Genomic DNA, 14,487 nt, shown 5'->3' with positions numbered 1-14,487 from the left:
GGTGGATTCATCTACAATGTACTGTACTCTTCATTTACTGTCATTTATGACTTCACAAGTCAGAATTACAGGCCCGAATTAATGAAAAATGCACCAAAATTATCAAAATTAACTTATACCATCAGCAATCTCCATGTCACTTAGAAATTTCTATATACTGCAAAAATAAACCTGCACCTTTGTAGGAATATTTAATATACTTGCAGTTTAAAGCACAATAGGTTAAACTAGCAACAAAAATAATTTAACATATTTGTCACATTCAGGGCTGTCTTTTTAAAGTAGCAGGCTGTTTATTTCAGTTGTCAGCATTTTTGCAACTGTATCAACTTTAATAAAACACAATTTTTATAAGTTTCCAGAGGATGCTTGTACATATCATTGAAAAAGGAAAAGACAGCCAGACGGGAACAGAAGAAGGTTTTCAGAGTCAGTGTACTTTGAAATGTTTTGATGCTGATTAAATTGCCCACATTACCCCTTTCCTCTTTCTACAGTATTATCTTGGGTTGGGCCATCTGTTCAGATTCTTTGGACTGAAAAGATATGCCCACATCCAGCATACATGTCATTGTTGGTAATGAGATCCAAACAAAAATACTTTGTAGGGTATGTGGGTTGCTCCACCTTTTTTTACAAATTTCCACTGCGATTATTGTAAATCTGCCAAGATATTTCTCACGTACATTATTATAGAAAATACACTATCATAGTGGACCATTAGTTGTTTAGCAGTAACCTTAGAGTAACAACTTTTCTAGGACAGTAGGATTAATTACAGAGAGAAAAGGTATCACCTCCTTTAACTTTTCAGAACCAGGATAGACTTCCCCGTTGACTTCCAATCCAACCAGCTTCCGCATTCAACAGATCAGCCTTTGTCACTTCTACTACCTCTAAACAAAAGACATGTTCTCTCAACTTTCAGCATTCCGAAGGAACATTTGACACCATTACCTTGATAAATTGTTATGATCTCTCTCTACCTTAATTAGTTTGTACAGTTTTGGATTATTCAGGTTAGACCTTTGGCAGATCTAACTTTTATACCTTTCATGTTATTTCAGTTATTTAGTTTGTCTCCAGCACCACCTTATTTTTAAAGTTTTGTAATTATCTCTCAACATCATTTAATTGGATTATAGGCCACCCCTTCGCTTGTCATTCAGCTGTTGACACCTTACTCACACCATCTAACACTCTTGGTCACCTGCAGAGATTTATTATTCAACACTCCAGTTGTATGATCTTTTTATTTCTCTGTCTATTAATTCTGTGCCTGTGTGATCTTCTCTCTCAATTCACCTAACGAAGGGACTGCGCTCCAAAAGCTTATGATTTCAAATAATTTGTGAAGAATAGGCAACAAGAATATTTAAAGATGAAGCAGATAGATATTTGAAATTTCGAGGACTTGAGGACTATGAGGAACTGGCACAAAAGAGGAAGAGAGATCTGGATACATCAGCCATGATCTTAGACTGTGGTAGGGCAGGCTGGAAAGTCTTACTTCCACTCCTATTTCTTTCTATCTACCTCCTATTCAGGTAGATTGGAGTTGCACATAGGGATCCTGTGGAATCTCCATCCAGATTCTGAAGCAATTTCTCAGGAAATTAAATTTTCCTGAGAAATTCCATAAAAATAAGAGATTTTAGATAGTTCCGATGAAATTAAGTAAAACAATTACTCAGGGAAGTTAAATTATTAAATACATTGTCTAACTCATGAGTAACTATTAAACTGACACCATACTTGCCTCACGCATCGCCAATTATATTACTACCAGACCATTTATGACCCCCAGACTTGATCTTGACACACCCTGACAATGCAACTTGATACCTTTGCAGTCTCCATTCTGTGCTTTGCAAACAATTTGCCAGCCCACAGCTGCCACTTGATCCCAACCACCCATCCTTTTATTGGACCCAAACTGGCCTCTAAACCCCTAATGGACCAGCACCTTTCTAGAGGCCGAGCAAACACACCCTAGTCACTCCTGGTTCCATATCCCTACCACAACTATGCCTTCTGACTCAACTCCCTACTGCTACAACCTCTCCACAGCATACACAACTCTGCCCAGTGTCCCAATCTGCCCAACCATCCACATTTTCCACCAATGGACCAGACTCCCACTTATCTTCTGTTCTGACACCCACATGCTCTGCCTCAACCCACACCATTGTCAGACCTGACTCAACACCCCTGCCACCAGGCTGGACCATCCATTCCCTTCACTCTGCCAAACCAGACTCAATCTAACCTGATTCCCTACCGCTGATCCAAACCTCCTAGACTTGACACCCACCCACCCACTCCAGCCTCTACCAGACCAGATTCCTTCAGCCCACCCCTACCTACCCTAATCACTTACCTACCCCTCCTTCCAATCTTGCAACTTGCATCTTACCACCCTGCTACCCATTTGGGATCCTACCACCTGGCACACTATCTGCTGCACAGTTGACACCTTACCTTCTCCCAACTCATCTAGCACCCTAACATTGTACTTACCTTAACCATTTTCCCTTTGATGGGAAAATCAAACTGACTGCTGTGAAAAGGGAATGCGGGAAAATATGGCTCCTTATATTCTTATTATTTTTCTTTAAATAATCGTCCAATGATCTCTTAAACATTGCCTTGTTGAAACTTCCTCTATCAGTTACAGGCAGCACATTCCAGATCTGAACCTCACTGCAGTAAAAAAAATTCTCATGTTATATTTCCTAGTCTTGTAAATCACTTCCAATCTGTCTTCTCAATCTTGATCCATTTTTGAGTGGGAATAGTTTCTCCCTGTCTATCCTGTTCAGATCTCTCATGGTTTTGAATACTCCAATCAAATCTCCCTTTAGCTTTCTCATTTCAAAAGGAAAACAGTCCCAATTTCTCCAAACTAGCTTCCCACAACTGAAGATTCTTAAAGTGGAACCATTCTTGTAAATCTCTTATGCACTCTCTCTACTGCATTCAGATCCTTAAAGTGTGGCACACAGAAAATTACATAATACCCCAGTTGAGATCTAATTTGCAACTTAGTATTGTACGCTTGTACAGAGGTTCAGCATAACATCTCTGCTCTTACATTTATGCAACTATTAATAGATCTTTGTAATCTGTAAATTAACCATTCTCTCTGCCTGACCTGTCACCTTTAAAGGTTTTGCAGATACATCCAGGTCTCTCTGCTCCTGCACCCTCTTTAGAGTACCTCACTATATTTTACCGTCTCCCCACTTATTTCTATGAAAATGAGCACCTGATGCTTTTGCACAATGAACTACACCTGACACATATCCATCCACTCCACCAACTTGTCAATGTTCTTTTGAAGATCTACTACTCCTGATCTATTTTCAATTTTTTTTAGTATTATCACAGTTTATAATGTCTCCAAAAGTTGTCAACATCTGTAGATTTTGAAACTGTCCCTGAACTCCAACATGTAGAACATAAAAAAAACAGGAAAAAGAAAAGAGCCCAATATTGACCTCTACGGAAATCTCCTATGAACCTTTCAGCCTCAAAAATACTCATTAACTACTATTCTTCAGCCAATCTTGTATCCATGTTTCTCCGGACCCTTTTACTCCATGAGCTATAATGTTCTGCTGTACAACCAGATTAGAGTGGGTTTGGAGTCACATGTGGGCCAAGTCAGACAAGAATGACAAATTGCCTGGCCTAAAGGACAATAGTCAACCATATGATTATTATGAATATCCAGGATATATAATCATGATCAGTGCTGAATCCAGTTTTATATTGCAGATATAATACCTGAATTTAAGATTCAATTCTCAGCTGCTGAATTTGTTTCCCCAGATTACCAGCTCAGTGGCTTTACAACCATACCAACTTCCCACATTACATTTCTAACTTCCCAGAGCTCACTCAATACTCTTACTTACTCGATATGATTGCATCCAATGAGTATTTTCTATCCTTCGCCCAGTTTCACATTCAATTTTGAGTATCTGCCCAGAAACCTGCAGCTTTGAATATAGCTAATAGATTTCTGTTGCATAAGTAAATTAAAGAACTGTGGACGCTGCAGATCTGAAACAAAAACAGACATTGCTGGAGAAACTCAGTGGGTCTGGCAGCATCTGTGGAACAAAAGCATAAAGAGAGATATCTAATGTGGATTACTGATGTACAGGTGTACATTAAAATAGCATACCTGTAATCTGGCCAACTGTGCAGTACGAGCAACAATCTTGTTATAAGGGTCAACAATCTTTCCTCTGATCCTGTTGAAAAGAGAACAAATAAAAACAGAAATAGCCAACAGCTGTATGATCAGTTTCAAAAAGGAGTAATTATGCACAACTAAGAACTATAAATTATAAAGTTTGTTATATTCGAGGTACTTAGATTTCATTTGCTGACTTCCATTTTTAAAACCCACCTAATCCTCAGACTAACAATGTTTAAGCAACATTGCAAGCTTCTTCCTTTAATCTAATATTCTTACAAGTCACAGTGAACAAATTTTCCCATATAGAGTTTGATTTAGAAAATATACATTATTTGAACATTAATTTTTAAGTCTTCATTATTGCTCATCTGCCATGCTTTAATCTCATTTTCCAAATACCTAGCCAACTCATTCCTCATGAACGGGTAATTTGTTTCATTCAGATTTTTAATATTCAGTTCCAAACACTATACATATAATTCTCTAATATTATGATGCTGTCTGATAAAGATACTATTTTACAAGGCTATAAATTAACCCTCCCTCATTACAAAACACTAGGTTTAAAACAGTTTATTCCTATTGATTCCATAATTCTTGAAACAACTTTGTATACATTATGAACTTCTCGTCCCTACTGCTACTGCAAATCTAGATATCCAGTTGATATAAAATTCTCCCACAATTACTCCATTGTTCCATATTCTTTAATACTGATAACAAATAAAAATGTAATTAAACATCATGTTTGTTTTTGCAAATCACATGCAAATTATTAGAACTCTGCTCTCTATTTTGATCATATGCCACTTTATATAACTTGAGTCTTTTGTATTAGTTTCTATTATCTTTTCTTTCTAGAATTTAGAAGGTTTATGGGTGATTTGATGGAATTCTTCAGGGTATCAACTGGAAAAGACAAGGTAGATAAAGGTAAATTATTACCACTGGTTGGGGATTCTTGAACTCAAGAGTATAATCTCAGAATTAGAACCAGGCATTCAGAAGAGTTGTTAGAAAGTACTTCTACACACAAAAGGTAATAGATGTTTGGAACTCTCTTGCATAAATGGCAGTGGATGCAGGATTAGTTATTAATTTTAAATCTGACATAGATTTATTGGGCAAAGATAATAAATATGAGACATAAGCCAGAGGTATATGGAATTAGACACAGGTCTGCCACGATTTCACTGAATGGTGGTACAGGCTTGACATGCTGAATGGCTTACTCCTGTTCCTATGTTTCGATTATAAACTCCTAATGTTGCCATCACCAACAACTGTTCAGTGAATCAGACGCAGTGAGATTCCGGGTATGATTATTTCACAGGTACAATGTGACTTGTGGTAGTGTACTATAGTTAAAATGCAAAACTTGTACTATACCTGTCAACAGTGCTTTGAAGTGCAGCAATCCGGGTCTGCATCATCTGAAGAACACCTAAAATACATGACAATCAACTTACTTAAGAGTATATAAACAAACATTTTCAGTTTTCCATAAAATATTTAGTTTAAGTTTTTTTTAGACACAATAACAGAAGTCATTTAACCCTTCAAATTACGTCATTGTTCAATCAGATGCAAGACTGGAGTGTCCCTTCTGTTTTTACACCCCCACCCGGAATCATGCCTGATTATGGAATCCTGCTCAGTATGATTTCAACTCATTTTTTTGGATTGCCAGGTTTCCAACTTTTGTTGTCATTCCAAGATGCTTTTCCCTTGAGGAAGGGACATCCTAACCTTGAAATCTGCTTCTTTCACAATCTGCATAAGATAAGCTGGCTGCTTTAGGACCAGAGCACCAGCGGATCCCAAGAAAACAGCGGGGAGGAGGATAGTACGTATTACTGCCACCACACTTCTGGAGTACGTAGGAGCATTTAGAGAACATCAATAGCTCATGTACAGGAAAATAATGTTGCGAACTTTAGTTAGAGGCATGCCTGCAGATTTATTCACAGTGTTCAAATAGATAACTTTTAATCAGGCAACATCAAATTTTTATGACTCATCAGAGTAATGCACTTAAAACGGAGCCAAAATATTGCCAAATTCATCACAAAACAGGAATAAATTTAGTCAAAATATCCAAGGACCCTATCTGGCTGACTGACAAACTCAGGTTAAAAGAAAGCAGTCACAGGGTCTCTGCACTTGAGAAAATAACTGCTCACTGTCTTTAACTAATTAGAAAATACGAATTGCAAGCAAAGCTTCACAACTTAAATGTTACTATTCCTTAAGCTCCCCCTTCACAGTCAAAGGTAGTCAACATATGGATATTACGAGTGGAAAAAGAAAAAACAAACAGGGAAACAATTCAAATTTGTTTGAGCTAATTTGTTTCAGTTTCTTCCAATTCCCTTTAGTTCTTCAATGAAAGGAGGTTGTTTGCACACCAATGTTGTATTTCATTCACTGGTTAAGAAATTTCTCCAATCAGAGCAATCTCTTCATATGATTTTCCTTTTTTTTCCAACAATGAAATTGAGTGGGAGCTATTACTGGAGATTTTCTGGTACTTTCAAGAAAGAGTGAGAGATTTTCTACACTTTGGCTTTGCAGCTGGATGTTTTTCCTGCCCATAACAAATGATCACCTGGTCAAGGTTTATAGCTTTAGTCCGGACCAACCAAAGGAAATAAAATTATGCAATTTTACAATAGGGAACAACACTTGCAAATGTGCCGTGGCTTACTAGTTTTATAGCTAGACTATTAATCCAGAGACCTAGTAATGTTCTGGGCACTTGAGTTCTGGAATTAAGAGTCTAAAGTTGACCATTACACCATTATCAGAAAGACCCAATTGATTAATTTAGTGGGCTTTAAGGAAGGAAACCACTATCTTTACGTAGTCTAACCAATGTGTGACTCAAGATCCATATGTCAACTCTGAAATGGCCTAGTAAACCATTCAGTTGTATCAACTGCAAAGGGAAAAAAGGAAATAAAATGGCCAAACCACCTAACATTGACTTAGTCACTGGAAATGGCAAGGACAAAAAAAAGGCCTTGCAAAGTTCTCCTTACAAACATCTGGGACATAGAGTCAAAATTGGCAGAGCTGTCTCACAGACTAATCAAGCAGCAGCCTGACATATTTATACTCTCAGAGTCATAATGTCCCATCATCATCATTGGAAATGTTCTGTCCCACTGGCAGAATAGACACAGCAGAGCTGGCAGCATAGTGATACGATAAGGACCGAGTTGCCATGGAGTCTCAACATTGGTAACCAGATTCCAAGAAGTCTCATGGTATCAGGTCAAACATGGGCAAAGAAACCTCCTGCTGATTAGGTTCCATCCTCCCTCAGCTAATGAATCAATATTCCATGTTGAGCCACACTTGGAGGAAGCACTGAGGGTGCCAAGGACGAAGAACGTACTTTGGGAGGGGAATCTCAAATGTTCACCATCAAAAATGGATCTGCAGCAGCACCACTGATCAAGCTCGTACAGCCATAAAGGACACTGCTGCTAGGCTGGGTCTGCAGCAGGTAATGAAGAAATAAACAAAAGAGAAAAACATATTTGACCCGTTTTTCACCTATTTGCCTGCTGCAGATGTCTCTGTGCACATCAGTACCGGCAAAAGTAACCACTACATGGTGCTTGCGGGGACAATGTCCTGCCTTCATTTTGGTAATATCTTATATCACATTATGTTGGGCTGAATGAGATAGATTTTGAACAGATCTAGCAATTTCAGACTGGGGTTCCCATCATCACACAGATACTGTATCCAGGCCAAGCTGTTCAAGTACAGCTACAACACTAGCATCAAGCTAACAACTTAGAAAATTGCTCGGGTTTGTCATGTAGACAAAATGCAGAACTAATCCAACACACCGAATTACTAACCCCTCAGTCTACTCATTTATCAGAAAAGGTGATGGAAGGTGTCATCAATAGCAATATCAAGCGGCACCTGCTCAGCAATAATCTATTTATCCTGATCCTCATTACAACCTTGTGAAAAACATGTCCAAAATAGCTGAATCTCAGATGTGAAATGAGAGTTACTGCACTTGCCATCAAGACTAGATTTGACAAAATATGGCATCATGGAGCTCTAGCAAACCCAGAGTCAACTAGAATTGGAGTGAATTCTCCAGTGGTTGGAGTCATACCTGGTACATGGGAAGACAATTGTGGATGTTAGAGGCGAATCATTTCAGCTCCAAGACATCTCTACAGGAGTCTTTTAGGATTCTATCCTAGACCCAGTCATCTTAGCTACTTCATCAACGACCTTCCCTCCATCATAAAAGATCAGAAGTACGGATGTTCGCCGACGATTGCATCATGTTCAGCACCTTTCGCAACTCCTCAAATACTGAAGCAATCTATGCAGCAAGATTGCAGCAAAACCTGGATAACATCCAGGCTTGGACTATCAAGTGTCAAGTAACATTTGCACCATACAAATGCTAGGCACTGACCATTTCACTATTGCTTTAACATTTAATGGCATTACCACCACTGAATCTGCCACTATCAACATCCTTGGGATTACCATTGATCACAAACTGAACTGGACTAGCCATTTAAATACAGTAGCTGGAAGAGCAGCTCAGAGGCTAAGAATACTGCAGCGAGTAACTCACCTCTTGATTTCCCCAAACTGTCCACCATCCACTAGGTACAAGTCAAGGGTATGATGGAATGCTCCTAGCTGCCTGGATAGCTGCAGCTCCAGTGACATTCAAGAAGCTTAAAAAAAGAAGTTGCCATAGTCTTTCTAGACCATAGGGCTGCTTTCTTATTAAAGAGAAGACTGATGGTGGTTTAACCCAAGTCACCATTCTCAGGTGACACGAGAAGTTGAGAAGCAGTATGTGCAATGTCTTGAAGATACACACAGAAATTCAAAGATTGCTAGCCAGCAACTTTCAAAACCACAACCACTACCATCTAAAAAGATAAGGAAGGCAGATACTTGGGAAGACCAACACCTTGCAAGTTCTCCTTCAAGCCACTCTGACTTGGAAATATACATTGTTCCTTCAGTATCCTGGAATTCTCCCCACATCAGCATTGAGGGTCTACTTGCAGTGGCTCAAGAAGGCAGCTCACCACCATAGGGCAACTTGGGAGGAGCAATAAACGCTGGCCCAGCCAGCAACACCCATGTACCATGAGTGAATATTTTTTAAAAAGTTATAATCACTGTGTCATCTATAGTTGAGAATCTTAAAATGGTTTTGTTCCAATATTTATTATGAGAAAATCCAGATCCAAGAGTCCAAGATAAAAAGAAAGGAGATTTACCATTCTCTCTACCTCCTGAACACCAATTCCCCGAGCCACCAAATCAGTCTTCCTCTCTCAACTTCTATGCTTCAGCATTTTCAGGATCCTCAATCCCCAAAGCTTCCTTCCAACCTACCACGATCAGCCATCCACCTGACCAGCTTTAGTGAAATTGAGATATCTTTGTCCAAATTTCATAACAGTGAAAGAGAAACCCTTTGCTCAATGCAAAGTTGTGAAAGCATCCAATCTGAGCAACATAATGGATTCTTTGCCACTATGCATATTGAATAAGAAGACCTCCACTGCACAAGTCATTTTTCACTTGTTTTCACACACTTACTTGTGGTCTAATGTTTGTGTTGTGAACATCTTGGACTCTTGGATCTGGATTTTCTCATAATAAATATTGGAACAAAACCATTTTAAGATTCTCAACTATAGATGACACAGTGATTATAACTTTTTAAAAAATATTCACTCATGGTACATGGGTGTTGCTGGCTGGGCCAGCGTTTATTGCTCCTCCCAAGTTGCCCTATGGTGGTGAGCTGCCTTCTTGAGCCACTGCAAGTAGACCCTCAATGCTGATGTGGGGAGAATTCCAGGATACTGAAGGAACAATGTAAAATGGTAAATTACAAACATCCATGATTTCAAACTACAGTTTCGACCTGCTCTAAATTTGATCTGGGAGGGTATTTGATTTTTCAGGGTGTCTGGTTGTATAGGTTTTCACTGCACAAGATTTGTTTTTTAAACACTTACCTTCCAGAGACTCTATGCCAGTAGCCTGAGCCAGAAGATTTTCATGCCTTGCAACAACCTGCAAAAACAAATAGTGTTCCAAAACGGAGACAGACCACCAAATCAAATCATCCTCCCCACCTCTATATTTGCAACACAGTCAAATTAAAATATTCAATGACCTTTAAAGATTTACCCCAATGATTTCTAATCAGACTTTTTAAATAACTGGTACCAGAGATTTTGAACATAACCAATACCAGACACCAGATTTATACCTTAAATAAAGATATAACAATTTAACAATAATACAGTAACTTCAGAGTCAAGTTAAACTACAAAGTAATGAAATTAATGTCTGTGGTTTAAACCCAATCTTGTGATTCTAGCCTTCCCCACCATCCCCCCACAGTTAAAGGATAAGTCAAAAGGGGAAATAAAAAGATGTAACAGTCTTTGAACTTTCAGTAAGTTTATAACAAGAGGTCAACTCAGGAAAAATGAAATCTGTGATAGCCAAAATCCTTCTAACTTAAATGTAGTTCAAAATCCAGATCAAACTTTGGTTATCTCTCTATGTGCTCCAGTTAACATTCAATACCTGCCATCTATTTTCGAATAATGCTTATCTGGAGTTGAAGTGTCTATAGAGCACTTTTAACAAGAATCAACCTGCAATTAAACTTCCAGGCCTGGCCCCAGACAAATGTCAGTTTGTTTGTTCTCCTCTTTTCTTTTAAAAAAAAGTGTTGCTACTGACAGTCCAAAGGTTTCAACAATCAGCTCCAAACCAAAAATAATTTTAACAAATAATACTTAGCAAGGGTTCTAATATGGTTCCACCTTCAAAAATATGAAATATCATTTCCAAAATAAAATGGTTTTAAGACAAGATAGTAAGGCTTGAATGACAAAAAAAATTCACAAGCATTCATTTTTCTTCCCACCAGAAATTTTAATCACTATTGAACTTATTTGGTTATGTTCTTAAATTTACAACTCATTTTACATTCAAGATAAAGATTAGGGAGCATAAGAAATAGGAGGAGGAGGCTATCTGACCCATCATGCCTGGTCTGCCATTCAATAACATCATGGCTGATCTTTTTATGGACACAGCTTTACTTACCCATCCTCATAACTCTTAATTCTGCCTTCAAAAATCTTTCAACAAGTTCGCCTCAACTGTTTCACTGGGCAAGGAATTCCACAGATTCACAATCCTTTGGGTGGAAAAGTTCCTCTTCAACTCAGTCTAAATCTGTTCCCTCTTATTATGAGGTTATATCCCCCAGTTCTAGTTTCACCTACTAGTGGAAACAATGTCTTTGCTTATATCCGATCTATTCCCTTCATAATTTTACATGTTTCTATAACAGACCCTCATTCTTCTAAATTTCAATGAGTATAGTCCCAGTCTCTCCTCATAAGCCAACCCTCTCAACTCCGGAATCAATCTAGTGAACCTCCTCTACATCCCCTACAATGCCAATACACTCCTTCCCAAGTAAGGAGACTAAAACTATTCACAGTACAGTTTGGTGTGGCCTCACCAGCACCCTATAAGCTGCAGCATAACCTAACTTTAAACTCTGTCCCTCTAGCATTGAAGGACAATATTCTATTTGCTTTAATTACCCACTGCACCTGCAAACCAACATTTTGCGATATGTGCACAAGAACACCCAAGTCCTTCTGCATAGTAGCATATTGCAATTTTTCACTATTTAAATAATAGCCCATTTTGCTGTTATTCTTGCTAGAATAGATTACCTCACATTTATCAACATTGTACTCCATCTACCAGAACCTTAGCCACTCACTCAACCTATCTAAATCCCTCTACAGACTTGTCAGTGTCCTCTGCACACTGTGCTCCACCACTCATTTTAGTGTCATTTGCCAACTTTGACACACTACACTTGGTCCCCAAATCAAAATCATTATGTAAATTGTAAACAATTGTGATACCACCAGAAAAACACCCATTTACCACCATTTTATGCTTACTGTTAGTTAACGATTCTTCTGTCCATGCTAACACATTACCCAAAATGTTTTGCCTCTTAAAACACTCAGATACAGCAGTCACATAATAAGAAGATTGTTTTTTCTTACCTGTATATGAAGTTCTTTATCAAGCTGACTAATTCCTTGGGCAAGTTTTGCTAATTGTTCAACTATAACTGCTTGATGAATGGATTGCGCAGTATAGGTTTTCACATCAAAATCGGCTTTCAAGAAGTCGGTATAGCATTCTGAAAAAGGTTAAATATTGTATCAATATTTCACTAAAATAATTAAATCAAAAATAAAATGATATTACAACACAAGGGCAACAAAATTATTTGGACCAGAATACTAGTACAGATTAGCATATACAGATTGTGAACACACAGTTCTGCCCTTATTGCAGTTTGATTCTTTTGATAACTTCACATAATTTTAGTTAATATTATACACTTAATTCGATCTTTCCTACCTACAAATTGCCGCATAAACCAGAAGAGCAGAGACAAATTGTGGAAATACAATAGAATACAGACATAGACAAATAGGCTCACTGTATTCTTTGAGGAGAAAGTGAGGACTGCAGATGCTGGGGATCAGAGCTGAAAAGTGTGTGACACCATATTCTTCCCAAAGTGTTCACTTTTCTTCATTACATAAAAAAAATTATCTTTTTACAGTGTTTTTCTAATTCTTGAAGCTTTCATAGATCTAGCATGATAATGAAACAATGAGTCAAACTCCAAAATCCAACATCTGAGTTGTCATTCACTGTAGGGCAGCATGGTGGCTCAGTGGTTAGTACTGCTGCCTCAAAGCACTAGAGACCTGGGTTTGATTCGACACTTGAGCAACTATCTGTGCAGAGTTTCCATATTTTCCCTATGTCTGCATGGGTTTCCTTCGGGTGCTCCAATTTCCTCCTACAGTCCAAAGATATGCAGGTTAGGTGGATTGGCAAGACTAAATTGCCCAGCATCCAGGCTCTTTGGACCAGCCATGGGAAAGGCATGGCAACAGGTAAAAGGTAGGGGTTAGGTCTGGGTGGGCTGCTCTTAGGAGGGTCAGTGTGGACTCAATGGAATGTACAGCCTGCTCCCACACTGCAAGGATTTTATCATCAATAGATTAGTCAGTCCCATCAATTCTCCTGCTCCTTGGATGCTGCCTGACCAGCTGTTCTTTTCCAGCACCACACTCTCGATCTGTCTGCCTCTAGTTGCAATCCAAGCTTCAATACCAATGAAATCTCCCTACCCCAACTTCACTCAAAAGTTAGTTTCCCTAACCCCAGGTCCATTAAAAAAAACACATTGGCAAACATTATTGAATTACTAAACAAAAGTCTAAAACTAAAGTAGCACATTTTAAAGTACGAGGTTCCTCCTGTTTAGAAATACAACTTTTTGCAAATGTTCTACTTGGCTCTCGGAACATGGGTTGTTTAAATGTGCTCTGGGTAGAAGCAAGAAGAACTCCCATGATCCATCGCTCCAAGAGACCTTGTCAACATTGGTTAGAAATCCCAGCAATGAAACACCAAATAAAAGTAAACGTGGAAAAGTATTTGCAAACATTTCCAATGTTCATGATTAGTACTATTAACAAACGTAATGATTTAGCAGAATTCTTTTTTTAAAAAAGTGTATTTAAAATTTGTAAATGTTCCCATCCGCTTGGTGAATTGTAATAATTTCTAGGATAACTCAATCTAGAACGTCAAGTGAGTTATAGTTATTTGAAGCAATGGCCATTTCTTATAAACAATGATACTATGGGCGTAGATTAAATGCAACACTTCTCACCAGAAATGATACTCAAAATAAAAAGTGGACATTTCCATCATACGTGGATTCCTTCGGGATCATAGCAAACTGCAATAAGGATTGATCTGATGCCATATAATTAGTTACACTCTTCATCTGCTCTGTCCAGCAATTCGTAATGCAAGATTATACCACTTACTTCGTAAAGTATGGTCACATAAATAATGACTTCAAAACGTCGGGGCTTGACATAGAAGCAAAATGGAGTCCAAAATGGGGAAAAAAAACGGAGGCTCACACTTTGATGGGTTGGCAACTTACCAACATTCACCAGCCCCATGACAATCTGTTTTAAAAACTCAGACTGACCACCCTTACCATCCAGAAACAGCTCCTTGACCGAGTCCTGTACGGAACAACTGCCACTCCCCTCCATGTTGGCAGAGCCTGACACACGCACGCGCATACGGCCCACTAACCTGCCGCG

At 38.5% G+C, this 14,487-nt stretch overlaps 1 protein-coding gene across 1 annotated transcript in view; it reads right to left on the bottom strand.

Annotated features, from left to right (window-relative positions):
• Positions 1–14,467, bottom strand: part of cog5 (component of oligomeric golgi complex 5) — a 131,461-nt gene extending 116,994 nt beyond the window's left edge. Inside the window, exons 1-5 of the mRNA XM_043713659.2 lie at positions 14,379–14,467; positions 12,343–12,482; positions 10,246–10,303; positions 5,600–5,654; positions 4,193–4,262 (exon numbers count right to left, since the gene is read on the bottom strand). Coding sequence (XP_043569594.2) covers positions 4,193–4,262; positions 5,600–5,654; positions 10,246–10,303; positions 12,343–12,482; positions 14,379–14,466 — 411 coding nt within the window. The 5' untranslated portion in view covers position 14,467. The remainder of the gene's footprint in view (positions 1–4,192; positions 4,263–5,599; positions 5,655–10,245; positions 10,304–12,342; positions 12,483–14,378) is intronic.
• Positions 14,468–14,487: the final 20 nt, after the last annotated feature.

Source organism: Chiloscyllium plagiosum, unplaced genomic scaffold (assembly GCF_037043375.1).
Source record: "Chiloscyllium plagiosum isolate Xiang-an unplaced genomic scaffold, Cpla_swu_hap1 HiC_scaffold_23, whole genome shotgun sequence".
Classification (NCBI taxonomy): Eukaryota; Metazoa; Chordata; class Chondrichthyes; order Orectolobiformes; family Hemiscylliidae; genus Chiloscyllium; species Chiloscyllium plagiosum.
This window is presented reverse-complemented; position numbering and strand designations above follow the sequence as displayed.